The sequence below is a fragment of the Antennarius striatus genome, chromosome 1 (genome assembly GCF_040054535.1).
Source record: "Antennarius striatus isolate MH-2024 chromosome 1, ASM4005453v1, whole genome shotgun sequence".
Taxonomy (NCBI): Eukaryota; Metazoa; Chordata; class Actinopteri; order Lophiiformes; family Antennariidae; genus Antennarius; species Antennarius striatus.
The window spans coordinates 2874128-2901839 of record NC_090776.1 but is presented as its reverse complement, the minus strand read 5'-3'; the positions used below and the strand labels follow the sequence as shown (position 1 = coordinate 2901839).

At 47.6% G+C, this 27712-nt stretch overlaps 1 protein-coding gene and 1 non-coding gene across 5 annotated transcripts; both read left to right on the top strand.

Moving 5' to 3' along the window:
• Positions 1–911: 911 nt before the first annotated feature.
• LOC137601129 (U2 spliceosomal RNA) lies at positions 912–1102 on the top strand. The gene has a single exon (XR_011037033.1). It is a non-coding gene; the product is annotated as a U2 spliceosomal RNA (small nuclear RNA).
• Positions 1103–6447: 5345 nt separating this feature from the next.
• efl1 (elongation factor like GTPase 1) lies at positions 6448–27347 on the top strand. 4 transcript variants are annotated; one of them, XM_068320760.1, is made up of 23 exons: positions 6448–6475; positions 6830–6919; positions 7303–7370; positions 7444–7528; positions 8187–8320; positions 8731–8868; positions 8948–9198; positions 10112–10235; positions 14945–15024; positions 15114–15250; positions 15344–15466; positions 15569–15668; positions 15882–16009; positions 16165–16328; positions 16544–16679; positions 19693–19824; positions 20086–20233; positions 23939–24068; positions 24184–24310; positions 24684–24888; positions 25462–25991; positions 26261–26445; positions 26966–27347. In XM_068320760.1, exons 2-23 carry the CDS (start codon positions 6838–6840, stop codon positions 27152–27154), a joined length of 3396 nt encoding a protein of 1131 aa, XP_068176861.1. In that variant the 5' UTR covers positions 6448–6475; positions 6830–6837; the 3' UTR covers positions 27155–27347. The 4 variants fall into 4 exon arrangements, with proteins under 4 accessions (XP_068176861.1, XP_068176852.1, XP_068176870.1 ...); XM_068320751.1 differs by having other exon boundaries at positions 6459–6511; XM_068320769.1 differs by having other exon boundaries at positions 6462–6470.
• The last annotated feature ends 365 nt before the right edge of the window (positions 27348–27712 follow it).

Sequence of the window (27712 nt, the reverse complement as noted above, 5' to 3'; positions counted from 1 at the left end):
AGTTACATGTGCATGTCTGACTCTTGACTCTGGTCCCAAGTTGTGCGTTAGGAGGCAGACGGGCTGGAGGTGCGCTACCGGAGGCGGTCTGCTCAGTGCGGCTGCTGGTGCTGGTGCTGGTGCTGGTGCTGGTCCCTTCCGGTCCGGTAGCTGGTCTCTATTGGTCCCTGTGTGATTACAATTGTTATCATTTTTTATTTTTTATATGAATTTTTATATAACTATTTTCTACGGATGATGTCGTGTTCGTGATGGTTTATAAATGATGGAATAGTGTGGTTATTTTGACCCAGGTGTGGTTCAGCTGTGACTTTAACAGTTGATTCGGTCATGTAATTACTACAGATTTAGGCAGGATGCAGCGCACGATGATGATAACGGGAAATTGGTTTCTATATTACAAAGGTTGGACTTTGAACCGAAAATATACTGTTAACAGTATTATTTTATAATTTAAACGTATTTTGCAGTTCAGGCTTCTGTCCACCAGAGAATATTGAGTTCAGAATTACAAATAAAAGACCATTTTAATGACATTATGTCATAAAAAGTACATTTTGTTCCACTGCAGCTGAACTATGTGTTAAAATGAGTATTTTTAATTGAAGTTATTTTGAATATCAAACACATTCGTAAACGTTCAAACGCGAACACCAGTTTTTCTGCGGCTCCAAGCTCCCATTGGTTTAGCTCGGATCACGTGACCAGGAAGTTCAGACTACACCGCTCGTAGCGTCGAATTATTGAACCTAACTCTCTTGCTAAGCGGTTGTGTGACGTGTTGTTGGTTTCCCGTGTTTAATGTTAGTCCCGTGTCGCGGAGGGACTCCGGGTCGTGACTCGGTTCCGTGGACCGTCAGTGAGAAGGTCCGGGCGGTGGATGACTCCGCTGCCTTCGAGGCGGCACCGGCATCGCTTCTCGGCCTTTTGGCTAAGATCAAGTGTAGTATCTGTTCTTATCAGTTTAATATCTGATACGTCCCCTACCCGGGGACCATATATTAAATTGATTTTTGGAACAGGGAGATGGAATAGGGGCTTGCTCCGTCCACTCCACGCATCGACCTGGTATTGCAGTACCTCCAGGAACGGTGCACCCCCCAATGATGTTCAATAATAAAACGTGGAGTGGAGATGGACATACAATATATTACTGATCTTTAAAGCGATGTAATGAATTCAAATTACATCTTAACAGTCAATCCACCAGACCTGAAGGAAGTTCTCTGGAGACGGTTCATCTCTTCTCCAGGAGCCTCTTCAGTTCTCCACTCAGGAACTTCTCTAAAGTCCAGCAGATCTGTCCGAACAAAGGAAGAGAAAATACACATTAAACAGTTTATTAAATCCTAAGGAGGGAAACTGTTGATTTGGTTCAACTGTGTCGCTGAATGAAGTTTGAGACATCACCAGTCTGATGCATGATCATACATGTACATTCACATGAACTCAGATAATATAACTGAGAACAAGGTGTCCCGCTTTCCTTAAGGTACAGCTTTGTAAAGTGGTTCTGTGTCGCCATCATGTGTTTGGATTCAGGTACTGCAGCTCCTGAACGTCTTCAATTCTGATTGTGTGTTAAGCCCTAATTAACGGGTGGAATAAATTCCACGCGTTAATTACTCTTGTTTTGTAATCAAGACTGATCTTGAGTTATATTAAGAAGTCAAGTTGTATCTACGTTGCCATATATAGGTTTTAAGTGATTTAATATTTTTTTAAATATTTATATTTAATTGTTAATGTTAGAGCATTTTTGAAAAAAACCATTGGAGTTGTTTTTATCTTAAAATTATGCATATCTACATTTCAGAGCACTTCATCCGGGGGTTCATTGAGGTGTTTTTTGGCCTCTATTTTTTTTCAATATCTTTTTATTTCATTTTCACATTTTCAATACAAATTCAACAAAACAACTCTTATAACCGGACACCCCTCAACCCTGGTGGTCACCTGGGGTGATCAAATCCTGGGTAGTGTTTATTAGCCAATGAGATGCGTGGGCCCCTTCTATGGTTATTTAAAGCATTTTTTGTTGTAAATATTTTTGTAGGTGGACACCAGCATCTGTGAATTCTACATAAAGAGCAAAATCCAATCAATGGCAGTAGAATTGTACTGTTAGTCATCTGCAGATAGTAGTTCGTTACCTTATTTGAAGACTACATGGTAAGTGATATCTCATTTTAAGGACTGTCGTTAAAAGTTGATATTGTTGAGATAAAGGTAAGTTGTCTTTAGAAGCTGCAATTAGCAATTAGCAATTATCATATTAGTGAGACCACATCTGTACTCAGTGGGTACTGAGTTTAACCCGTGGATATTGTATAATTATATCCCAAGTGAGGTACAAAGAGAGGTCTTACCAGCTGCTCTGAGGTCGACTCCTGCCCACAGACGTGTGTTTTGGAAGGAGAATCTCCTAAGAAGGAAGACGGAGAAGTTGTCCTGAGCTCTGCTGGTTTTAAGTGGTGTGTGTCCCAAAGCTGGAAGCCCCTCATCTGAGGGGGGGATGTCCTAATCTCCTTAAATGTGGGAGGTTGCCTAGGAAATGTTGACACCTCAGGGGGAGGTGTGAAATCTTCATCAGGAGCTGTGAACTAAAAACTCAGTTTTCCACAAAGTCTCGGAGGCTCTGATGAGACTTAATGAATTGGGGAAATTAAGTAAAGATTTAGATCCAAGATAACATTTGTCAATAATGTTTTTCAAGTTATGGCAAAGTAATCTTTAAATGGTACCTAAGAGGAATGGGTGACCCGCTGAGGTGGGCCCTTCCAAGTTTGTAGGGGTTGGGGGGATGGGGGGTGCCCAGGTAATGTCCACACCTCAGGGGGAGGTGTGAATGCTTCATTAGCATCTCTGAGGAAACCACTCAAAGCGTTTCGCAATGTTTTGTAGGTGTTTAGCGAATCAGTGTCCTCCATCTAACCCAGTCTTCTGATGTCCTCTTCTCTCAACAACTACCTTCACGTCCTCTTTCACTATATTTTCACTACTTCATTTAAATCAGGGCTAAAATATTTTTGTTCACTGCAGCAATTTCCTGAATCTGTTCTTTAATTATCTGCATTTTTTCAATCATTAGTTTCAGTTTAAAAAATAATTGACTTTTTCCTTTTAATTGCTCTTTTATTGATATTTTTTGTCTTGTTTTAATCCCTTTTGTCTTTGAAATGTTCTTGTATTTCGGTGCCTTTGTAAAGCACTTTGAATTGCCTGTGTGTGAATTGTGCTATACAAATAAACTTGCCTTGCCTTACATCCATAAACCTCCTCTTTGGTCTTCCTCCTCCTGCCTGGCAGTTCATAACTCAGCATCCTTCCATCATCGTGATCATCTTCATCATCACCATCATCATTATCTTCATCACCATCATCCTCCTCCTCCTCTGTGCGACAGAGCCTCCAGCCATCGCCCGTCCAGCAACGCTTTGGAACGTCTCATCTCTTTATTTTGACCAGACATGATGTTTATTTAACAGTTTGAATTGATTAGTACTTTGGCATTTCTTGTGTTGTGAGTCCAGATTGTTCCATAGTTTCACTCCGCACAAAGACACACAAAAACGTTCACGCGTGGTTTGAGCTCTCGGCAATGAAAAATATCCAAAACCTCTCAAGTTATGAGCCCTGACTGGAGTTATAAAAAATCATTGGAGGTTTGGTGGTAATAATTTGTTGAATTCTTTATATAAAACTATTGATGTATGATATTGTACAAGATCATGAAATTTTTAGCAACTTTGACTGCGTAAACAGGTTATGAGTATGTTCAAGAAAACCAACCTTGTGAATGATCCGCACTGCTCTTTTCTGTAGTATGATCAGAGGATTTATTGTGTTCTGGTAGTATTTCGCCAAACTTCAACACAATATGTAAAGTATGGGAGGACCAAGGTGCAGTATAAAGTACGGAGTGCATTTCCATCAAGGTATAGTTTTGCTTTATTTATAATTGAGAGATTTTTGTTTTTAAGTGTCTGACATGGGGTTTCCATGACAATTTACTATCATTATAACTCCTAAAAATGTATTTTCACTCACAATTTCAATTTGAGTGCCATCAATACTCTGTTCAGAAATTATGAAACATTGTTACCTTGGTTATATTTTTACCCTAAGATAATTTATTTGAGTCCATCCATTCTTTTAATGTGTTTAGTTCCTTGTTTACTGTGTTTACAAGCTCAGAATAATCATCACTACTGCAAAATGTATTTGTATCATCTGTAAATAGTACGAGTTTCAGGACTTTGGTTGTGGTAAATATATCATTAATGTACAGATTAAACAGTTTGGCCCCAATACTGACCCCTGGGGGACACCACAAGCCATGGCAAGTACATCTGATGAATATTGACCCATTTTTACCAACTGTACCCGCCCTGTTAAATAACTTTTTAACCAGTCCCCAGCTAACCCCCTAAATCCATATCTTTCCATTGTATTTAATAATATTAGTTGGTTAATAGTATCAAATGCTTTTTTCAGATCAATGAAGAGACCAACTGCATACTTTTTCTACCCCAGTGCATTAATTATTTCTTCAATAGCTTCAATTATTGCCATTGATGGAGTTCTTTTGGTTCGAAAGCCATACTGACCTTCATTAATTATGTGATGTTTCTCAAGAAACTTTTCAAGTCGAAAGTTGAAGAGTTTCTCTAAAATTTTTGAAAATTGAGGCAAAAGTGAGATTGGTCTGTAATTAGTAAATGCATGTTTGTTTTCATTTCTGAAGAGTGGAATAACTTCAGCAATTTTCATTTTGCAATTTTCATTTTTTTAACCAATGTCATGCTAATGTCATGAGAGTCGGTGGAGGACTTACTTTCACACTTCTGCACGATCTTTGTCACTTCCTGCTCATTTGTAGCTGAGAGGAAGAATGAAAAAGCGTTATTTCCAATAGTTGACTTTGTAATTCCACTATCAAGAATATCAGCAGCCAACTTATGGCCAACATTCACAAAAAATGTATTGAACTTATTTACTACATTATTCATATTATAATCTTCACCATTTCCATCAATAAAGTAATCAGGGTATGTCAACTTTGAGGATTTTTGTTTGATTAGGCTATTCAAAGCAATCCAAGTTCCTTTTATATTGTTTTTTTTTTTCATGCAACTTTTTTTTGATGGTATAATCGTTTGCTTGTTCTTATGATATCGGTGAATTTATTTTTGTACTTCTTAAATCTTTGTTCCACTTCTTTTGTTTTTACTTTGATAACTGATTTGTAGAGATTGTTTTTCTTCTTACAGGCAGTCATTAGTCCTTTTGTAATCCAAGGGCTTTTGTGATGTTTTTCCTTCATAACATGATCTTTCACAGGGCAGTGATTATTATACATGGAAGAGAAGATGTCTAAAAAAGTACAATAAGCACTGTCCACATTGGGGTCACTGCACACTGAAGTCCAATCCTGGAGCGCCAAACTATTGTTTAGGGCTTGGATCATTTCATCAGTATATATCTGTTTAGAGATTTTTGCCTTAGTGTCTTTAGTTCCCTTGAAATTACCATTATACAAAGTAAAAACAGGTAAGTGGTCAGTTTATATGTCACATATAAATAGGCCATAATATTCCCAGAACGTTAGTAAAAATGTTATCAATGATTGTGGCACTATGTGACGTTATTCTGCTGGGTTTTGTTCTAGTTGGATACAGAGACAAGCTGTACATTTTGTCAGTGAAGTCATCAACTGTTTGGTGCTTGGTTGGGTTTAACAGATCAATGTTAAAAATCACCACAGATAAATGTGTTTTTTTGTTTTGACAGTTGAAAACAGTTTTTACCAATCCAGTCTGGGAAAGTTTCCATATCTGAACACAACTCATGATGATATTTGGTTTTTTTTGTCATTTAGAATTCCCACTGTTAAACATTCATATAATCCCTCCACAGCTGCTGTCATATTAGTTAAAACTTTAAATAATTTAACAGATTTGTGAATCAACCCCAACTCCTTTTTTTACCTACTCTGTTTATATATCTTAATTCATATCCATCAAGACAAAAATCAATACCTTTATCATCATCGAACCAGGTTTCAGTGACGCTAAATTGGACGAGTGAAATGTTGCAGGTAGTCTTTGATAGGCTCAAAGTTCATGAACATGCTTTGACTATTAAAATTGATTATTGAGAGGTTATCTGCTGAATCTACACTGTTTTCATAATGTTCTTGGGTGAAATAACTGCAGTTTTTGACAATGGTAGAGAGGAAATGATTGTCAGGGTCTATTTCAGTGTCTGTGGTGTGATCTTAATGATCTTGATGCTGTAGGATCTTCTGTAACATGTCCATGTCCACATTGGTGCTTTGGTGTAGTCTGTGTTCTTGGTGTGTTTGTGAACGTGAACGTCTGTCCGACTCTCTGGCAGGTCTTTGAACGCAGCACCAATGGTAGCGAGGGGGCGTGGTTAAGCTACGCTCCAACTTCCGGGGAAACAACGTGAGGCGAGTGTGTCCAGTCTGAGACGTGTTTCTTTTCTGGTGTGTGTGTGTGTGCGTGTGTGTGTGTGTGTGTGTGTGTGTGTGTGTGTGTGTGCGTGTGTGTTACGAGCCGAAACCGGAAGCCGTCCTCTTTTTCACGGCACCGCTTTGCTCTTCAGAGCTAAGCTAGCTTTAGAAGCTAGCTTAGCTCTGAAGCTAACACCGGTCCAGCTAACCAGCTGCTATTCGCGCCCACCGGAACCGCGTGTGGAGAAACGGAGTCACGTCGGTGACGTCACACGCGTGTCGCCTGTCACGTGACCTGCAGGTAGTAGTCCCGCCCCTCTCGTGTGTGTTCACCGGTGTCGCTGGTTTCAGGGCTCGTCATGGGGCTGGAGAACATCCGGGCGCTGCAGAGGAACCCGGCCAACACCCGGAACCTGTGCATCCTGGCCCACGTGGACCATGGTGAGGTCACGAGTCTTCCGCAGGTCTCCATCCCTGGTTGGGGGAGGTCTGGTGGTCCTCATTGGGTGGGGGGTTCAGGAACGACTGTCTGGGTCTGATCTGATCTGGATCTGGATGTCTGTGGGTCATTAATAATGGGGATCCGGGTTCAGTGGGACGGGGTCTGTGGGTCTACACGCAGTAGGTCCAGGTCCTGGCCTGGGTTGAGGTTCTTGTAGGTGACAGCTGGACAGAGCTGTGGAGTGGTTGCTGGCTTGACTGTCCCATTTACACGTGTTCTCCTGGGACCGCCAGGTCAGAGGTCACATGGGGTGAAGCATGAAAGGGTTGAGGAAGGGCTGGATGGAGGTCAGTCGGGGTCACGTGTGTCTGTGTGTCTGCAGGTAAGACGTCTTTGGCTGACTGTCTGGTGGCAAGCAACGGTATCATCTCCACCCGGCTGGCGGGGAAGGTAAGACCCGGTTCTCCTGTTCTCCTGTCCTCCTGTCCTGCTGGGACAGACGTTCCTCCTTGTGTTCCACCAGCTCAGGTACCTGGACAGCCGGCAGGATGAACAGCTCAGAGGGATCACCATGAAGTCCAGCGCCATCTCCCTGCACCACAGACACGGTAAGGTCTGGTCTGGTCTGGTCCGGTCCAGTTTGTCTGGTCTGGTCTGACCTGGTCTGGTCCGGTCCAGTTTGTCTGGTCTGGTCTGACCTGGTCTGGTCTGGTCCGGTCCAGTTTGTCTGGTCTGGTCTGACCTGGTCTGGTCCGGTCCAGTTTGTCTGGTCTGGTCTGACCTGGTCTGGTCTGGTCCGGTCCGGACGGGTCTACCGTCAGGTCCAGTGGACCCGGGCTGCTGCTGTGCAGAACCACTTTACGTGGCTTTTGTACTGACTGTGAAGGAATGAAGCTGTTAGAGGAGATGAGATGATGTCTGCAAAGCTCCAATCCACTGCAGAACAGTCTAGAACTAGGACTAGAACTTGAACTAGAACTAGACCCTGAACTCAACCTGAACTAGAACCTGAACTAGACCTCGAACCTCAACAGGAATTTTACTACAACCTGAACTTAGAACCTGAAATGAAACTAGAACATGAACTATACCTACAACCTGAGCTGTCCGTCTCTGGAATCCTAACCCTGTTAGGATGATAGTGATGATGACGGTGAAGATGGTGGTGATGAAGAAGATGATGATGATGGTTGATGATGATGAAGATGACGATGATGGTGGTGTTGAGGGGCGTGTAACGCTGCTGGTTCCTCTGGTTCTCCTCAGGGGAACAGGACTTCCTCATCAACCTGATCGACTCTCCTGGTCACGTGGACTTCTCCTCCGAAGTGTCCACGGCTGTCCGGCTCTGTGACGGCGCCATCGTGGTGGTGGACGCCGTGGAGGGGGTGTGTCCACAGGTAAGGACCCACGTCTGTTCATGAACCCCACGATACCGCTCTCTGATTGGTCGGTTTGATTAGTCGAGCCCTGTGGTAGTCTTTTTCTGAGAACACGACTCCTGTACGTGCAGGAAACAGGAAGCTGGCACTAGCAGCTAGCATGTTAGCACTGCAGTTAGCTTGTTAGCTGGAACTAGCAACTAGAATGTTAGCCTAGCAATCAGCATGTTAGCTGGAACTAGCAACTAGTATGCTAGCGTAGCACAAAGATGGGAAGCTGCCCTGGTCAAGCCAACAACAGCTGATTCATTAGTATTGTGGTTTCTAGATCAGGGTTTACAGACTTAATGCTAAGCTAATGCTAGGCTAATGGCTGCTGGTTGTGTCTCTGATCGTTGACCGGATGTCGACGTGGTTTTGGGTTGCAGACCCAGGCAGTGCTGCGTCAGGCGTGGCTGGAGAACATCAAGCCAGTTCTGGTCATCAACAAGATAGACCGGCTCATCGTGGAGCTGAAGCTGACCCCCCAGGAGGCCTACAGGCAGCTGCAGCAGATCCTGCAGCAGGTTCGAGGTCGAGGTCCCCCATCACCAATCCCCACGTCCCCCAGTGCTGTATCAGCAGGTCTCTGCTCTCCCCCCGCAGGTCAACGCCGTCACCGGGACTCTGTTCACATCCAAGGTGCTGGAGGAGCGGGCTGAGAAGGACAGGGAGGTGGGGGAGGAGCCGAGGGAGGAGCTGGGGGAGGAGCCGGGGGAGGAGCCGGGGGAGGCGGCTGGAGAGCAGATCTACGACTGGAGCGCCGGGCTGGAGCAGGTCGACGATTCCAACCTCTACTTCTCCCCCGACCAGGGAAATGTGGTGTTCGCCAGCGCCGTGGATGGGTGGGGCTTCAGGTGAGGCTGCAGGGGAAGGGGTGGGGCTTCAGGTGAGGCTGCAGGGGGGAGGAGCTTCAGGTGAGGCTGCAGGGGGGAGGAGATTCAGGTTTCAGGTGAAGCTGCAGGGTGGAGGGGGGGGCTTCAGGTGGGGGAGGGGGGTGTCATGTTGTCGAGTCATGTACTCATGTCGTCATGTCACGTTGTCGTGTCAAGTTGTGTCATGTTGTCGTGTCTTGTTATGTCATGTTGTCGTGTCATTTACTCATGTTGTCGTGTCACGTTGTTGTTGTCATGTTGTCGTGTCATGTACTCAGGTCATGTTGTGTCATGTTTTCGTGTCATGTTGTCATGTCATGTTGTTGTGTCATGTTGTCGTGTCATGTACTCAGGTCATGTTGTTGTGTCATGTTGTCGTGTCATGTACTCAGGTCATGTTGTTGTGTCATGTTGTCGTGTCATGTCGTCATGTTCTCGTGTCATGTTGTCGTGTTATGTTGGTTTGTCATGTTGTCGTGTCATGTACTCATGTCATATTGTGTCATGTTTTCGTGTCATGTTGTTGTGTCATGTACTCATGTCATGTTGTTGTGTCATGTTGTCGTGTCTTGTCCTCATGTCATGTCCTCATGTCATGTCGTCGTGTCATGTTGTGTCATGTTGGTTGTGTCACGTTGTCGTGTCATGTCCTCATGTCATGTCGTCGTGTCATGTTGTGTCATGTTGGTTGTGTCATGTCGTCGTGTCATGTCGTGTCATGTTGGTTGTATCATGTTGTCGTGTCATGTCGTCGTGTCATGTCGTGTCATGTTGGTTGTGTCATGTTGTCGTGTCATGTCGTATCATGTTGTCGTGTCATGTCGTCGTGTCATGTCGTCGTGTCATGTCGTGTCATGTTGGTTGTGTCATGTTGTCGTGTCTTGTTGTCTTGCAGCGTCCAGCAGTTCGCCCTCATCTACAGCCAGAGGATGGGCGTCCGGAGGGAGGTGCTGCTGAAGACCCTCTGGGGGGACTTTTACCTGGACGCCAGGGCCCGGAGGATCATGAAGGGGGCGCAGGTAGACCACTCCCCTCTGGTCGCCATGGTGACACTCTGACCCGGTGAACTGTCGTCTTCCTCGGGAAAATCGAGTGCAGATTTAGAACGTGGTCCGTGTTTCATGAGGTTCTTGTGTGAAAACTCTGGTCATGGTCCGTCTGAGGTCCTGGTCCTGTCCTCCAGCGGTCCTCACACGAGGCACAGGAGACATACAAAGACACAGGAGACACACAGAAACGGACACACAGAGACACAGGTGACACACAGAGACACAGGTGACACACAGAGACACAGGTGACACAAAGAAACGAACGGACACAGGTGACACACAGAGACACAGGTGACACAAAGAAACGAACAGACACAGGTGATACACAGAGACAGACACAGTGACACACAGAGACACAGGAGACATACAGAGACACAGGTGACACACAGAGACACAGGAGACGCAAAGAAACAAACAGACACAGGAGACACAGGTGACACACAGAGACACAGGTGACACAAAGAAACACACAGAGACACAGGAGACACACAGAGACACAGGTGACACACAGAGACACAGGTGACACACAGAAACACACAGGTGACATACAGAGACACAGGTGACACACAGAAACAGACACACAGACACAGGTGACACACAGAGACACAGGTGACACACAGAGACACAGGTGACACACAGACACAGGTGACACAAAGAAACAAACAGAGACACAGGTGACACACAGAGACACAGGTGACACACAGAAACAGACACAGGTGACACATAGAGACACAGGTGACACACAGAGACACAGGTGACACACAGAGACACAGGTGACACACAGAGACACAGGTGACACACAGAAACAGACACAGGTGACACACAGAAACAGACACAGGTGATACACAGAGACACAGGAGACACACAGAAACAGACACAGGTGACACAGAGACACAGGTGATACACAGAGACACAGGTGACACACAGAGACACAGGTGACACACAGAGACACAGGTGACGCAAAGAAACAAACAGACACAGGAGACACACAGAGACACAGGTGACACACAGAGACACAGGTGACACACAGGGACACAGGTGACACACAGACACAGGTGACACACAGAAACAGACACAGGTGACACACAGAGACACAGGTGACACAAAGAAACACACAGAGACAAAGGAGACACACAGACACAGGTGACACACAGAGACACAGGTGACACACAGAGACACAGGTGACACACAGAAACAGACACAGGTGACACACAGAGACACAGGTGATACACAGAGACACAGGAGACACACAGAAACAGACACAGGTGACACACAGAGACACAGGTGACACACAGAAACACACAGGTGACACACAGAGACACAGGTGACACACAGAGACACAGGTGACACACAGAAACAGACACACACACACACACAGGTGACACACAGACACAGGTGACACACAGAGACACAGGTGACACAGACACAGGTGACACAAAGAAACAAACAGAGACACAGGTGACACACAGACACAGGTGACACACAGAGACACAGGTGACACACAGACACAGGTGACACACAGAAACAGACACAGGTGACACACAGAGACACAGGTGATACACAGAGACACAGGAGACACACAGAAACAGACACAGGTGACACACAGAGACACAGGTGACACACAGAAACACACAGGTGACACACAGAGACACAGGTGACACACAGAGACACAGGTGACACACAGAAACAGACACAGGTGACACACAGAGACACAGGTGACACACAGACACAGGTGATACACAGAAACACACAGGTGACACACAGAGACACAGGTGACACACAGAGACACAGGTGACGCAAAGAAACAAACAGACACAGGAGACACACAGGTGACACACAGAGACACAGGTGACACACAGAAACAGACACAGGTGACACACAGAGACACAGGTGACACAAAGAAACACACAGAGACACAGACACACAGAGACACAGGTGACACACAGAGACACAGGTGACACACAGAAACACACAGGTGACACACAGAGACACAGGTGACACACAGAAACACACAGGTGACACACAGAGACACAGGTGACACACAGAGACACAGGTGACACACAGAAACAGACACACAGACACAGGTGACACACAGAGACACAGGTGACACACAGAGACACAGGTGACATACAGAAACACACAGGTGACACACAGAGACACAGGTGACATACAGAGACACAGGTGACACACAGAAACAGACACACAGACACAGGTGACACACAGAGACACAGGTGACACACAGAGACACAGGTGACACACAGACACAGGTGACACAAAGAAACAAACAGAGACACAGGTGACACACAGAGACACAGGTGACACACAGAGACACAGGTGACACACAGAGACACAGGTGACACACAGAGACACAGGTGACACGCAGAAACAGACACAGGTGACACACAGAGACACAGGTGACACACAGAGACACAGGTGACACACAGAAACAGACACAGGTGACACACAGACACACAGGTGATACACAGAGACACAGGAGACACACAGAAACAGACACAGGTGACACAGAGACACAGGTGATACACAGAGACACAGGTGACACACAGAGACACAGGTGACACACAGAGACACAGGTGACGCAAAGAAACAAACAGACACAGGAGACACACAGAGACACAGGTGACACACAGGGACACAGGTGACACACAGGGACACAGGTGACACACAGAGACACAGGTGACACACAGAAACAGACACAGGTGACACAGACACAGGTGACACAAAGAAACACACAGAGACACAGGAGACACACAGAGACACAGGTGACACACAGAGACACAGGTGACACACAGAAACACACAGGTGACACACAGAGACACAGGTGACACACAGAGACACAGGTGACACACAGAAACAGACACACAGACACAGGTGACACACAGAGACACAGGTGACACACAGAAACACACAGAGACACAGGTGACACACAGAGACACAGGTGACACACAGAAACAGACACACAGACACAGGTGACACACAGAGACACAGGTGACACACAGAGACACAGGTGACACACAGACACAGGTGACACAAAGAAACAAACAGAGACACAGGTGACACACAGAGACACAGGTGACACACAGAGACACAGGTGACACACAGAAACAGACACAGGTGACACACAGAGACACAGGTGACACACAGAAACACACAGGTGACACACAGAGACACAGGTGACACACAGAGACACAGGTGACACACAGAAACAGACACACAGACACAGGTGACACACAGAGACACAGGTGACACACAGAGACACAGGTGACACACAGAAACACACAGGTGACACACAGAGACACAGGTGACATACAGAGACACAGGTGACACACAGAAACAGACACACAGACACAGGTGACACACAGAGACACAGGTGACACACAGAGACACAGGTGACACACAGACACAGGTGACACAAAGAAACAAACAGAGACACAGGTGACACACAGAGACACAGGTGACACACAGAGACACAGGTGACACACAGAGACACAGGTGACACACAGAGACACAGGTGACACGCAGAAACAGACACAGGTGACACACAGAGACACAGGTGACACACAGAGACACAGGTGACACACAGAAACAGACACAGGTGACACACAGACACACAGGTGATACACAGAGACACAGGAGACACACAGAAACAGACACAGGTGACACAGAGACACAGGTGATACACAGAGACACAGGTGACACACAGAGACACAGGTGACACACAGAGACACAGGTGACGCAAAGAAACAAACAGACACAGGAGACACACAGAGACACAGGTGACACACAGGGACACAGGTGACACACAGGGACACAGGTGACACACAGAGACACAGGTGACACACAGAAACAGACACAGGTGACACACAGACACAGGTGACACAAAGAAACACACAGAGACACAGGAGACACACAGAGACACAGGTGACACACAGAGACACAGGTGACACACAGAAACACACAGGTGACACACAGAGACACAGGTGACACACAGAGACACAGGTGACACACAGAAACAGACACACAGACACAGGTGACACACAGAGACACAGGTGACACACAGAAACACACAGAGACACAGGTGACACACAGAGACACAGGTGACACACAGAAACAGACACACAGACACAGGTGACACACAGAGACACAGGTGACACACAGACACAGGTGACACAAAGAAACAAACAGAGACACAGGTGACACACAGAGACACAGGTGACACACAGAGACACAGGTGACACACAGAAACAGACACAGGTGACACACAGAAACAGACACAGGTGACACACAGAGACACAGGTGATACACAGAGACATAGGAGACACACAGAAACAGACACAGGTGACACACAGAGACACAGGTGATACACAGAGACACAGGTGACACACAGAGACACAGGTGACACACAGAGACACAGGATTATGTGGGTGTGGCTTCACCAATCAAGTTGTCGTCATGTGACTCCTGTGGTTTTGTCACCTGTGCCTCTGAGTTTCACTCGTTTCACACCTGGAGGGCAGGCGGACAGTTCAGCCGTCGCCTCTGAGCCGGGTGGGGTCATCTGTCTCACTGGGGGTGTCTGTGTTCCTGACGCTGACACAGCGGAATGGAATGCAGCCCGGTGGTGGGGGCGCGTCTCACCGTCCCCCCTTGTCTCCCTGCAGGCCAGAGGGAAGAAGCCGCTGTTTGTGCAGCTGGTGCTGGACAACATCTGGAGCTTGTACGATGCCGTGGTCACCAGGAGGTGGGTGAATCAAACGCCCCTCTGTGTGGGAGCAGCGGTGTGACGTGAGGCACAGGTGACGTTAATGCTGTCTATCCTGCTGTGAGCAGAGACCAGCAGAAGGTGGAGAAGGTGGTGTCGTCACTGGGGGTGAAGGTGTTGCCTCGAGACAGTCGCCACTCAGACCCTAAAGTCCTCCTCCACGCCATCCTCAGCCAGTGGTTACCTGTGTCTCAGGCCGTCCTCTGTATCCTGTGCCACGTGTCTGACGTCAGCCCCCCCCAGTGTTTCTGGAGGGGTCGAGTGTTTGTTTTTTGTTTTCCTTGAACGCAGACGTCAGCGATGGTTTGTGAGAAGCTCCCCAGTCCGCTGGACATGACCCCCGAGAGGGTGGAGAGACTGATGAGTGTCGGATCGCGTCAGTTCGACTCGCTGCCTGAAGAGACACAGGCGCTGAAGAGAGGTACACACACCTGTGTACACACACCTGTGTACACACACCTGTGTACACACACCTGTGTACACACACCTGTGTACACACACCTGTTGTCTTGGTTCCCTGCAGCGTTCCTTCAGTGTTCCAGCGGAGGAGACGTTCCCACCATCGTCTTTGTGTCCAAGATGGTCGCCATGGACGCCAAGGCCCTGCCTCAGAACAGACCCAGGTGAGGCTGCTGTGGCCAGGAGGGGGCGCTGCCGTCCCCAGCTGGTGACTGTGGGCATGCCTTGAGGGTCAGGTCTGAGAACGGAGAACAAAGAGATGCTGGACCTACGGGGGGACTGCTGGCAGAGGTTCTACAGGTCAGGTGTGTGTGTGTTCTAACCTCTGTGTGTGTGTGTGTGTGTGTGTGTGTGTGTGTGTGTGTGTTCCTGTTCAGGCCGTTGACCCAGCAGCAGCTAGCACAGCGCCGGGAGCAAGCTAGGAGAAGACACGCCGAGCGGATGGCGGCAGACAGCTCGGTAGAGTCAACGGCACCAGGAGGCCAGCCTGCAAGTCTCAGCGCAGGTAGGACTAACCCGTCATGTAGTGTAGGGCGCTGCCGAGGCCAGGCTGATGCTTGGAGACCATTTGGGTTTGGATATGATGATGTCACACAGTGATGGTGATGTCATGACGCTTCTCTGGGCCGTCTGACTCGTTTGACTCCTGACTGACTCCAGATCAGATGGAGGCTCTGACGCTGACTGACTCCAAGCTGGAGGAGGAAGAGGAGCAGAAGGAAGTCTTCGTCGCGTTTGCGCGGGTCTACAGCGGGACGGTGAAGAGAGGCGACAGGGTTTTTGTGCTGGGACCAAAGTATGACCCCGCCCAGGGTCTGAGCACGGTGAGTCCACAGACCACCACCAGTCGGCTTCAACTCAGAACGGGGATCGTCTTCAAAAAGCACTTTCGCTCCGAGTGAAGCATCATGGGATACGTTAAATATGGAGCCTCAGTGTTGTCCTGATCTCACCTTCTATTTTTTTGGAGGCAGGTTTTAATTGAATGTGATTGGCTGCCTGTTTGTTGCTCATTGCCCATTGGTTGTCTCGTGCTCAGCTGCCACAGGGCTGCCGGCCTACAGACGACCTACCTGAGGTCCCTCACCTGTCCTGCTGCTCCCTGGACAGCCTGTACCTGCTGATGGGCAGAGAGCTGGTGGAGCTGGACGAGGTGCCCGCAGGAAACGTGCTGGGTAAGGTCCTGGCCCCACCCCTAAAGCTTCAGATCCTGACCCCGCCCCTAAAGCTTCAGATCCTGACCCCGCCCTTAATGCTTCAGATCCTGACCCCGCCCCTACACAGGACCTAAACCTACACCTGATTAGACAATCCGACGTCATTCAATCCATTGGTGTGGACATGGTTTTACTGGGTGGGCTCAGAAACCAGGGATGGATCTGGTTTTATTGTGTCGGAGCTGAACTGGTCCCGTCAGTGGGGGTTCCATCCTGGAGCACCAGAACCAGACGTGGCCACTAGATGTCACCAGAACACAGTGGGTTCCTGGTGCTGGTGACTCGGGCTGACTGGACCTCATTGAATCCAGTGTGTTACTGGAGACCAGTAGAGGGTTCTGGGGATGATGTGGGTGGGGTACTGGTTCCAGTCCCAGTGAGGACAGCTGGGCATCGGGTCCACATCGGTTCACATGTGGACTGTGAGTGGAATCAGACGGGATGTTGTCGCCATGGTGACATCGTTTCCCACACAGGGACTGACTGGAGACCCCGATCCCAGCCCCGCCCGACATGGATCTGACTCCCACTGAGAACTCATCACACCAGATCCGTTCAGAACCACCTCAGAGCCCCCCACTCAGCAGTGGGGGGGGGACGCTCACCAGCCCAAACGTGTGACTCCACCATCCAACCGTACAAATAGTTTCCAGCTCCACCGCCGCCCACTCAGAGCTTCATCCACAGCCACAGCTGCTGATCTAAGAAAAGAAATGATGTCACTGTTTGGGGGTGGAGCTATGCTCTCTCTGTTCCTGCTGAAGCTGAAATACATGGAGCTTCAGGGCCATCAGGTCTGAAGCTCTGCTTCATGGTTCCATTGTGTGTGTGTGTGTGTGTGTCCATGTTGTGTTCAGTCTGTACTGAGGTCGGTTCCACCTCTTAGCGGATCACAGTCGTACCCTTGATGTGTGTTGATTGGATGAATCCTTTCCTCCTATCACGTCATATCAGTCACACTCCTCCACCCCCCACCCCCCAGGAATAACCTAACCCTCAGGGTGTGTTCAAAGCAAATAATACAGATAATATAAATAATGTAAATAATACAGATAGTACAAACAATATATTGTAGATAATATAGACAGTATAAATAATATAGATAGTATAAATAATACAGATAATATAAATAATGCAGATACTGTGAATAATATAGATAGTATAGAGAGTATAATACAGGTAATATAAATAATATAGATAATATAGACAGTATAAATAATACAGATAATATAAATAATACAGATATTATAAATAATACAGATAACAGAGTATAATACAGATAATGTAAAAAATATAGGTAATACATATAAATAAAACAGATAATATGAATAATATAATAATACAGATTTATGATATAAATAATGCAGATAATATAGATAATATAAAAGAGGTTGTTCATGAGCTGAATTGTTGTACGTTATCCATTAGATTTCCGTCTAATTGCAGGCAGCACGGCGCTGTCGCTCTCCTCCGTGTGGAGTTTCTATGTTCTCTGCGTGTGTGCATGGGTTCTTTGTGTTAGCGTTATTAGTTGTAGTTGGTCAGTGCCAGAGTTGTCATGGGAGTGTGAATGAAGTGGTGCTGCTTGGTGGGGTTCTGACAGAGAGGGGAACTACAGCAGCATGTTTGTTCGTATGTTGAGGACGACCTGAACATTCACGTCATGTTTTAATCTTATATTGGTAGCGTGTTTACAGACATGAGCTGGCAGCGACGACTTCTTTACATCTGTGTTGTTTGGACAGCACTGCAGCCCTTGGATCGCACACACACACACACACACACACACACACACACACACACACACACACACACACACACACACACACACACACACACTCCCTCTCACCCTGAGGAGTTTTAGAGGGACTTTCCAGCGCTCAGGGAAATTCCATAGGATGTTAGCAGTTAGCAGATTTGTGTGTCCTCAACGAAACACGATCCTCACAGAACCGTTTAGAACCTCCCCCCACTAAGACTTTATTGGTTTTCAATCTGCAGTTTTTCCACTGCTGCAGTTCCTCCTAATGTTGCTCATGGAATGACAAAAAGTAGAGCATAATTCAGAGGTTAAGAACCGACTCTGTCAAGCTCCTGAGGGAGACGTCCGTCTGACTGTAACGTCCGTCTGACTGTAACGTCCGTCTGACTGTAACGTCCGTCTGACTGTAACGTCCGTCTGACTGTAACGTCCGTCTGACTGTAACGTCCGTCTGACTGTAACGTCCGTCTGACTGTAACGTCCGTCTGACTGTAACGTCCGTCTGACTGTAACGTCCGTCTGACTGTAACGTCCGTCTGACTGTAACGTCCGTCTGACTGTAACGTCTGTCTGACTGTAACGTCCGTCTGACTGTAACGTCCGTCTGACTGTAACGTCCGTCTGACTGTAACGTCCATCCGACTAACGTCTCTGTAAAGTCAGTCTGTTTATTAACAAGTAAGGGTTAATAAACGGACCCATATCCCTTTAGAAACCATGCCCCTTTGGAACCCATGTCCCTATAGAACCCATGTCCCTTTGTGTACTGCGAGCAGGGTCGTGCTGCTCGCAGTACACAAAGGTCAGAGGGATATCATCATGCAGACTGTAAAGCCCTGAGATATTTTCTGTGAATCTGGGCTATATAAGAATAAATAAACTTGAAACTTTAGAACCCATTTCCCTTTTAAACCCATGTCCCTTTAGAACCCATTTCCTCTGGAACCCATGTCCCTCCAGAACCCATGTCCCTTTAGAACCCATATCCCTTCGGAACCCATGTCCCTTTAGAACCCATGTCCCTCTAGATCCCATGTCCCTTTAGAACCCATTTTCTTTGGAGCCCATTTCCTTTGGAACCCATTTCCCTCCAGAATCCTTGTCCCTTTGGAACCCATGTCCCTTTAGAACCCGTGTCTCTCTGGAACCCATGTCCCTTTAGAACCCTGTTTGACTGTCACTGCTGATGTCATTGTGCCATCCAATCAGGGATTAGAGGGCTGGAGGACTGTGTCCAGAAGTCCGCCACCTTGTCAACCTCTCCCGCCTGCTCGCCTTTCATCCCGCTAAACTTTGAGGCCACGCCCATTGTTCGGGTTGCTATAGAACCCAAACATCCAGGTAGGTCTTGGAACCAGCCCACTTCGTGAGTCCATAAATCTGTACATTTTTATCCATCTTCATGCCAAAGATTTATATTTTCTAATAATATGCTGTGTCAGAAAGATCTAAAGTTACCAGACCTGCCTTGAAACTGGTCTACAAGAGTAAAACTCAGTAACGGGGTGTTCTGGGGTCAGCCGGTGCCGGTGACACCTGTACCTGTGTCTGCTGGTAAACACAGATCCATAAAGCACCTGCACCTGGTGGGTTGTGTCACAGGTGAGATGCCGAAGCTGGTCCAGGGGATGCGTCTGCTGAACCAGGCTGATCCCTGTGCTGAGGTTCTGATCCTGGAGACCGGAGAACACGTCCTGGTCACCGCTGGTGAAGTACATCTCCAACGCTGCCTGGACGACTTGCGGGACCGGTCAGTGTTTTTCCATACCTGTTGTAAGTCATGTGAACACGCTTCATTCATCCGTCTGTCAAAGGTGTTCCTGTGTTTCCTGTGTGTTCTGTGTCCGTCTGATCCTGCAGAAGCAGCAGCTGTTCATATTTTGACCACTAGGGGTGTTGTTGTTCTAGTGTTAGTAGCCGACATATCAGATCTCTGCTACGTGCTCTTTTCCTGCCTCAGCTTCCCTCTGCAGCTGCTAATTATCCACAACCACCGTCAGAGAGGGGACATGGGCTGCAGTTTTCCAGGAGAAATTAGCTGTTTCCTATTAGTTCATAGAAGTGAATGGAAAATGTGTGTTGTTGGTGTGCAGGGAGCAGGTTTCAGTGCTCAAGGAATAGTAGCAGCAATAACCAGCCTCCAAGGGCAACAAGAATAGAGAAGATCAATGAAGTATTAGTGGATGTCAGGAAACGGCAGCCTGTTTTTACCCAGAGCCAAAGGTCACCGATCCAGCGGTTAGCTACCGTATAGTTAGCAAACTACGATTAGTATCAGTTGTACTGTAAAGGTGATGTTGTGAAAAGGAGGATGTTTGAAGGCTTCAGGAATGATGTGGCCTGGCGAGCGTCATGGCAGTAGGGGTCAGATGTCTGGGCAGCCAGAGGAGAACCGCAGAGCGACCTGAGATGTTCCGTCAAGGTGCTGAAGAGACGCTGACCGTCCCCAAGAAGGTTCATGAGTTGGTGCTAGCATGGACGCACAAACATGACTGTGTTTGAAGCCTGGGACAGACTCTTCATGTAGATGGGGTTAGGGTTAGGGATAGTCCTGTGGATATTATGGTAGAATCACTAAACAGCCAGTTCTCAACCTAGAAACACAGTTGTTTCAGAGATATTCAGAGACAGAGTCAGATGTCTGTATATTGAGGACTACCTGTATTGCCAAAAGTGTTTGCTCAGCTGTCCAAACTATTCAAATTTAGGTGTTCAAATCCCGTCCTTGGCCACGGGTATACAACATCCAGACGTAGACTTGCAGAGGAAGTCGACAAACATGTGTGACTCCACACACGTTTGTAGATGTCTTCTACAAACATGTAGAGGACGTTCCTGGCTGTCAGGATCTCAGTGACTTCTAGCATCTTACACTGACAGGAAGCCACCTTTGATCATCTGACCTGAGGTCACGCTGGCGTGACTGGTAACAAACACACGGTGATCGATTTGACTTATTTATTCACAGTCAAGGCTTCCGACCTGCTTGTCAACGACGTGTGTGTAATAATAGATATTCAGTATGTTTATCGTTGTCTAATGGAGTGACAGCAGCGTCAGAACAGCAGTGTGATGGAAATGTCTCCACCTGTAGGTCCGCTGTGGCCTGAGTTGTGATGCTCGAGTGTAAATTTTGTCGTTTGTCTAGAGATGTTTCAGGATGTCCATGTTTTTTGTTAAAGGACGGCTAATTAAATGTGAACATTTTCACGAGGCAATTATTGGTCTTTGCACTAAAATGACGGAAGATGTTTGACTTTGTTCTGTTGCTAAAACCAACCTGGGCTGCATCAGGCACAGGAACATGTTTGGATCTCGTCTTTAACGGAAGCCTTACAAACGGGTTCGAGTCCAGGGCACACAGCCCTGTCAGCTGATTGAGACCAGCAGAGGTTCATACCATCTGTTCACTGATGCTGGTGGGTTGAGATGGGTGGGAAGAACCCAGAGGGTTCTGGAGGACCTCCCAGTGTACCTCCCTGACTGTCTCTGCTCAGTAGAACACCAGGTAGAACGACGGGTCTGAGGGCTGCCACCAGAGCGGTAGCAGAGAGGTGAGAGACCCTCAGAGGAGACCTAGACACGGTAGAAAGTGTGGGCAGAAGAAAGTCCAGCATCTGGACAGGCTGGCGTATTTCACCGCTCACACCTGAAGTCTGACAGGTTCCTGTCCACAGATACCTCCTGAGAGCTCAGCTCATGACTTCCACAGGTCAGAGGTCATCTCTTTTCAGATGCTGTCAGGGTCCTTCTGAGGACTCTGAGCCATCAGAGTCAAAGAACAGGAAGACAGGGACCGCTTCAGACTCACTCCAGTTGGTATCCGAGTTGCAGAAGCAGGTCAATTATGTTTATTATGTGAATTATGTTTGTCGTTTTGATGTCAGAGTCTCAAATGATTGATGAAATATTGAGTCAAATAGAAAGATAGAAACAGGAAATGGCTCAGAGCAATAAAAATCCTAAACTACATGGTAGCCATCAGCCAATCGATACAGAGCACTCAAGGCGGGTTGTACTGTCTGCTGGAGAGCCCATTAAAGGTCCACTGGTAACGGGTTGGCCCGCAGTCCAGACAGCGTGGTTCTTAACTTGGTTCTCCAGCTCTTCTCTGAGGCACGATGACATTTTTCTAGAACTGGTGGCCATAAATAAGTTTTTTTAGGGCTTTGAGAACCTGGTCAGGATGCTAGTGATGGTGGTCTCCCCTGAGGATCCCTGAAGCAGCTGCTGAGATGCTCTAAAGAGTTTCTTGTAGAGCAATGGAACTGTCCTTCATGCCCTCATCCATCCATTGAAACCTTGTCCTTAACTGTCTGGTCATTGGCTGTGGGCGGGATTTAGAGTCTGTTGAACCTGCTTAGTCACCGTTGCCCAACACCTTTTTCGGGTTTCCAGTCACATGTTGGTAGCAGTTGAACTGAAAACCCAAACTTTTTCGATTCTTGTAAACAAGTGTTTGTTGTTTACATGTTAATGTCAGCAACAACAAAAGTGAATGGGTTCTGCATCAGAACCAAATGGATGTTTGTGTCGTTTACACGATAAACACAAGGCAAGGAATATACATATAGAGTGCGAATTCGCGCTTCAACGCTCACGACTTCACCCATTTTGCGGATTTTTGGTAGGCACTCACGTGATGACGTATGTGGATTCTATTGGCTGACAGCGTCCGGAAGCGCTCTATGTTCTGTGAGTCTCAGACTTACATGAGACACGAAAGTGCCTTAAACAGTCTATCAGAGTGTGGGAAAAGGTAATACAGATAGGATGCGGTTTAATGTCGGTATGGGGAGGGACATAAACGTTAAATATCCATAAATAATAAGATAAATTGTTTGTCGTTCTTTCGCGGAATGCATTAAATACAAGTAACGAGGGCACACTGTATTATATTGTTCTACTTTAGCTCGTCTGTTAGTAAGTATGTGGTTGATTTGAATCTGTGAAGGTTCTGTAATGATGTCAAACAGCTTGTCAGAACTGGATTGTCCCCGCCCCCCATCAGAACTGGATTTTAACTGACCCTCCGTCAGAACTGGATTGTCCCCGCCCCCTGTCAGTACTTCATCATGAAGCTCCATCAACATTCAGCTCAGACTCAAAGCAACCAGGATTTTGGTTGTGTAGTCGGTTGGCTGGTTGTATGGTTGGTTGGTTATTTGGTTGGCTAGTTGGTTGGTAGGATCATTGGTTGGTTGTTGGTTGGTTGCTATTGGTCACATTCAGAAATCTCACATTGTGTTTGCTGTGTATTTTTTAGTAAACTTTCTGAATCAGATCTTTGGGTCGTTTTAGATTCACTGGTCAGTTTCGAGTTGTGTCACAGTTGTCTCCTAAGTGACAGTCGTCTTCTGAGTGACAGTCTTCTGAGTGTTGTTCGTTCCGTGGTTAGTAAGGTGGAGACCACAGATCCTGTTGTCATCGTCAGTAACAGGATGTTCCCTTACAGGTTCGCTAAAATCGAGATCAGCGTATCAAAGCCCATCATTCCGTTCAGAGAAACGGTGGTGCGTCCCCCAAAGGTGGACATGGTGAACGAGGAGCTGGGCAAGCAGCAGAAAGTAGCCATTATTCATCAGGTAGGTGATGGGTTCACTGAAGCAGCAGTGGTGGGACGTTTTGACAGTACCAGAGAACCCAGACTACTGATGGGTTCTCTGGCACTGGGGCTGACTCTACCGCATGTCGTCACAGGTAAAAGATGAAGGCTCCCAGGGCCGTCTGTCTGACACCCTTCAGGTGGACCCAAATGGACTGGTCACCCTCACCACTCCCAACAGGCTGGCCACTGTCAGCATTCGGGCCATCCCACTACCAAAGGGTAAGACCTGAATACATTAATGGGTCTAGGTCAGGGTCAGGTCAGACCTGCCAGCCTCCACGTGAAGGACATGAGTGTTGCTCCCAGAAGCGTCGCTAAAGAACATCAAGAGCTGATGACGTGATGTCGTCCAACATATGCTCAGACTGCTGATGTTCCACACTGATGTGGCTGGTGAGGGAATACAAGAAGGATGGGTTTTACCCCAGAACAAATGGAAACATGTAGGCCAACACAATGCCTTGACATGATAGGAGAAGAACGCTTCAGCCACCTGAGCTCTGCTGGCTTTGACTCATTAAACAGGAAGTGACTGACCCTATTGACCACTAGAAGAGTCTCACCTTTAAGCCAGTATCGTTTCTCCTGTCAGAGGTGACGGATCTGCTGGAGAGCAGCACAGAACTGATCCGGACCCTGGAGCAGATCAACATGTCCCTGAGGGAGGGGAGGCGTGTGGACGTCGGCCTCAGAACTCTGGAGGCCATTGCTGGACTCAAGACCCAGCTGGAGAGTCTGCTGCAGGGGAGGAAGTGGAGGAACGCTGTGGAGAGAATCTGGTCCTTTGGCCCCCGCAGGTCTAGTCCACATGCATAGCTCTATCCATATAGAAAGTACCACTTTATCAATCAGAGGACCATTTTTATTAACTTTTACAGGTGACCCAGTCTGAAGAAGTCTACGGTGCAAATTAACTTGGGACACGATAGTTAAAATCATATTACACAATGTTGGGTTATATTTTAACCGTTATTTGTATTGGTGTGTTTTGGGATAGTCAAACCAGTTAGAGGGTAATCCAGCTGGAGCTGCTGGTTAACGGGTGTCTAGAGGGACGGGTATGTGGTCTTTGTCCAGTGGACCCTCATCCTCCTCTAACTCCCAGTTCACTGTCCCAACAACAGCTTCATGTGGTCCACTGGGTTTACCTGAGGAGAGGCCAGGGATTAGGGTTAGGATTTGGGTGTGGGTTAGGGTTTTAGTTTGGGGTTTGGGGTTTAGGGTTGGGCTTTAGGGTTAGGGTTAGGGATTGGATTAGGGATTGGGGTTAGGGTTTGTGATTAGGGTTTGGGGTTAGGGATTGGGTTTGGGATTAGACCCATTTCCTTATGGGTCCTGATGGTTTCCTGTGGAACTGTTCCTGTTTCCAGGTACGGACCCAACATCCTGCTGAACAGTGTGGAGGGCTACCAGCGGCCCTCGGTGTGGCAGTGTCTGTCCAAGGCGGATCTGACTGGGGAGGCTGGACCTCATTGCACTGCCTTACGAGACTTTGATAACAGCATCATCAGCGGCTTCCAGCTAGCCACTCTGTCGGGCCCCATGTGTGAGGAGCCGCTTATGGGGGTTTGCTTCTCTGTAGAAAGGTGGGACATCCAGGCCTCAACGTTGGCCCCACACCAGGAGTCTCTGGAGAAAGACTCTCTAGCCCAGGAGGCGTTCCCCAACAGCCAGGGGGAGGCCGGCACTGAAATGTGTTCCCATATGGAAGATCCTTCACCAGAGCTTTGCCAGACCAGGTCCAGGCAGGAATCGGCCCCTGCTGCCCGCTATGGGCAGGTCTCCGGCCAGCTGATCGCTGCCGTGAAGGAGGCCTGCCGGCAGGCCTTCCAGGCTCAGCCCCAGAGGCTCATGGCTGCCATGTACACCTGTGAGATCATGGCCACAGCAGACGTGTTGGGTAAGAGGTCATATGTTCTAGCGTATGAGAGCCCTCATGTGTGCTAAAGCTAAGATATATTGGAACCTCCCCGACGTGTTCTGATGCTCCTCAGCCCCAGAGCCTCAGGTCACCGTGACAGAGCTCAGGTGTTCTACCTGAAAAAGCTGCCTAGAGACCTGCTGGCAGCCAAGTGAATGCTAAAGCAACCCACGACATGACTCAGCATCACCGCGGTGGCGGTGGCTACTGGAGGCGCTAGCTGCTCACCAGCTGTGCTCCTGTTTCAGGTCGCGTGTACGGCGTGCTGGGGAAGCGAGAGGGGCGCGTCCTCCACGACGAGATGAAGGAAGGGACGGACATGTTCGTCATCAAGGCCGTTCTGCCTGTGGCCGAGAGCTTCGGCTTCGCTGATGAGATCCGCAAACGGACAAGCGGATTGGCCAGTCCTCAGCTGGTGTTCAGCCACTGGGAGGTAACTACCAGTTTACTGACTCTGACTAACCTTGACACTAACTGTGACTCTAATATTGGCCTCAATATCAATTCATTAATGCCAAACGTCTGTGCACAAGCTTTATACTTAGACAGCCAAATCGATTAGCTTTGATTTTTGAAAGCAGTTTCACGTGACGCTCTCCGTGTGTTTCCCATCATAAGGTATAGTATGTGTGTGTGTGTGTGTGTGTGTGTATATGTGTGTGTGTGTGTGTGTATGTGATGTGCAAAGTGTCTGCTCAAAACACAATCAAACTACGATAAGGTTTAATTTCCTCTATCTTCTACCTCATGCTGGTGTGGAAAAAGTAGTGGCTGGAAAATATACTACTTCCTTCTCACTTTGTACTTCCCTCTTCCCTTCTACTTCTTCCTTTCTACTTTCTTCTTCCTTCCATGAGGGTGAAGTTGATTCACGTCTGATTCTTTCAGACCTACCAGCGTTTCTTGCTGCTGGTCCTAACACCTGACCTCCCTCCCCCCACACCTGTGTCCAGGTAATCAGCAGTGATCCATACTGGGTTCCCACCACTGAGGAAGAATACCTGCACTTCGGTGAGAAGGCTGACTCCGCCAACCAGGCCCTGAAATACATGAACGCCGTCCGCCGGCGGAAAGGCCTCTACGTGGAGGAGAAGATCGTGGAACACGCCGAGAAGCAGAGAACTCTGAGCAAGAACAAGTAGAGACAGAAGAACCTCCAGCAGTTGTTGATGCCTGGCTGATCCCTGGCTGATCACCATCACCCTGCTCTTCATCCATCCTCTTCTTCATCACAGCTGTGGTCTGGCTGCTGGTTCAGGAACGAGTCCTGTTACGTTTACAGCAGCAAAACTCAGTAAACATGTCAATGAAAGATCAATAAATATTTGGAGTACACATCAGGAATAATGTGTCTGTTGTCAGTGCAGATTTATTCAAAAGACTAAAGATGGCTGATCCACCTAACCCTACCAGTCCTAACCCTACTACCCCAACCCCTACTAACCCTAACCCTACTAACTAACCTTACCCAAACCCAACTAACCGTAACCCTACTAACCCAAATCCAATTAACTGTAACCCTACTAACCCAAACCCTCCTAACCCTACTAACCCAACTAACCGTAACCCTACTAACCCAATCCCTAACCCTACTAACCCAAACCCTAACCCTACTAACCCTAACCCAAACCCAACTAACCGTAACCCTACTAACCCAATCCCTAACCCTACTAACCCAATCCCTAACCCTACTAACCCAA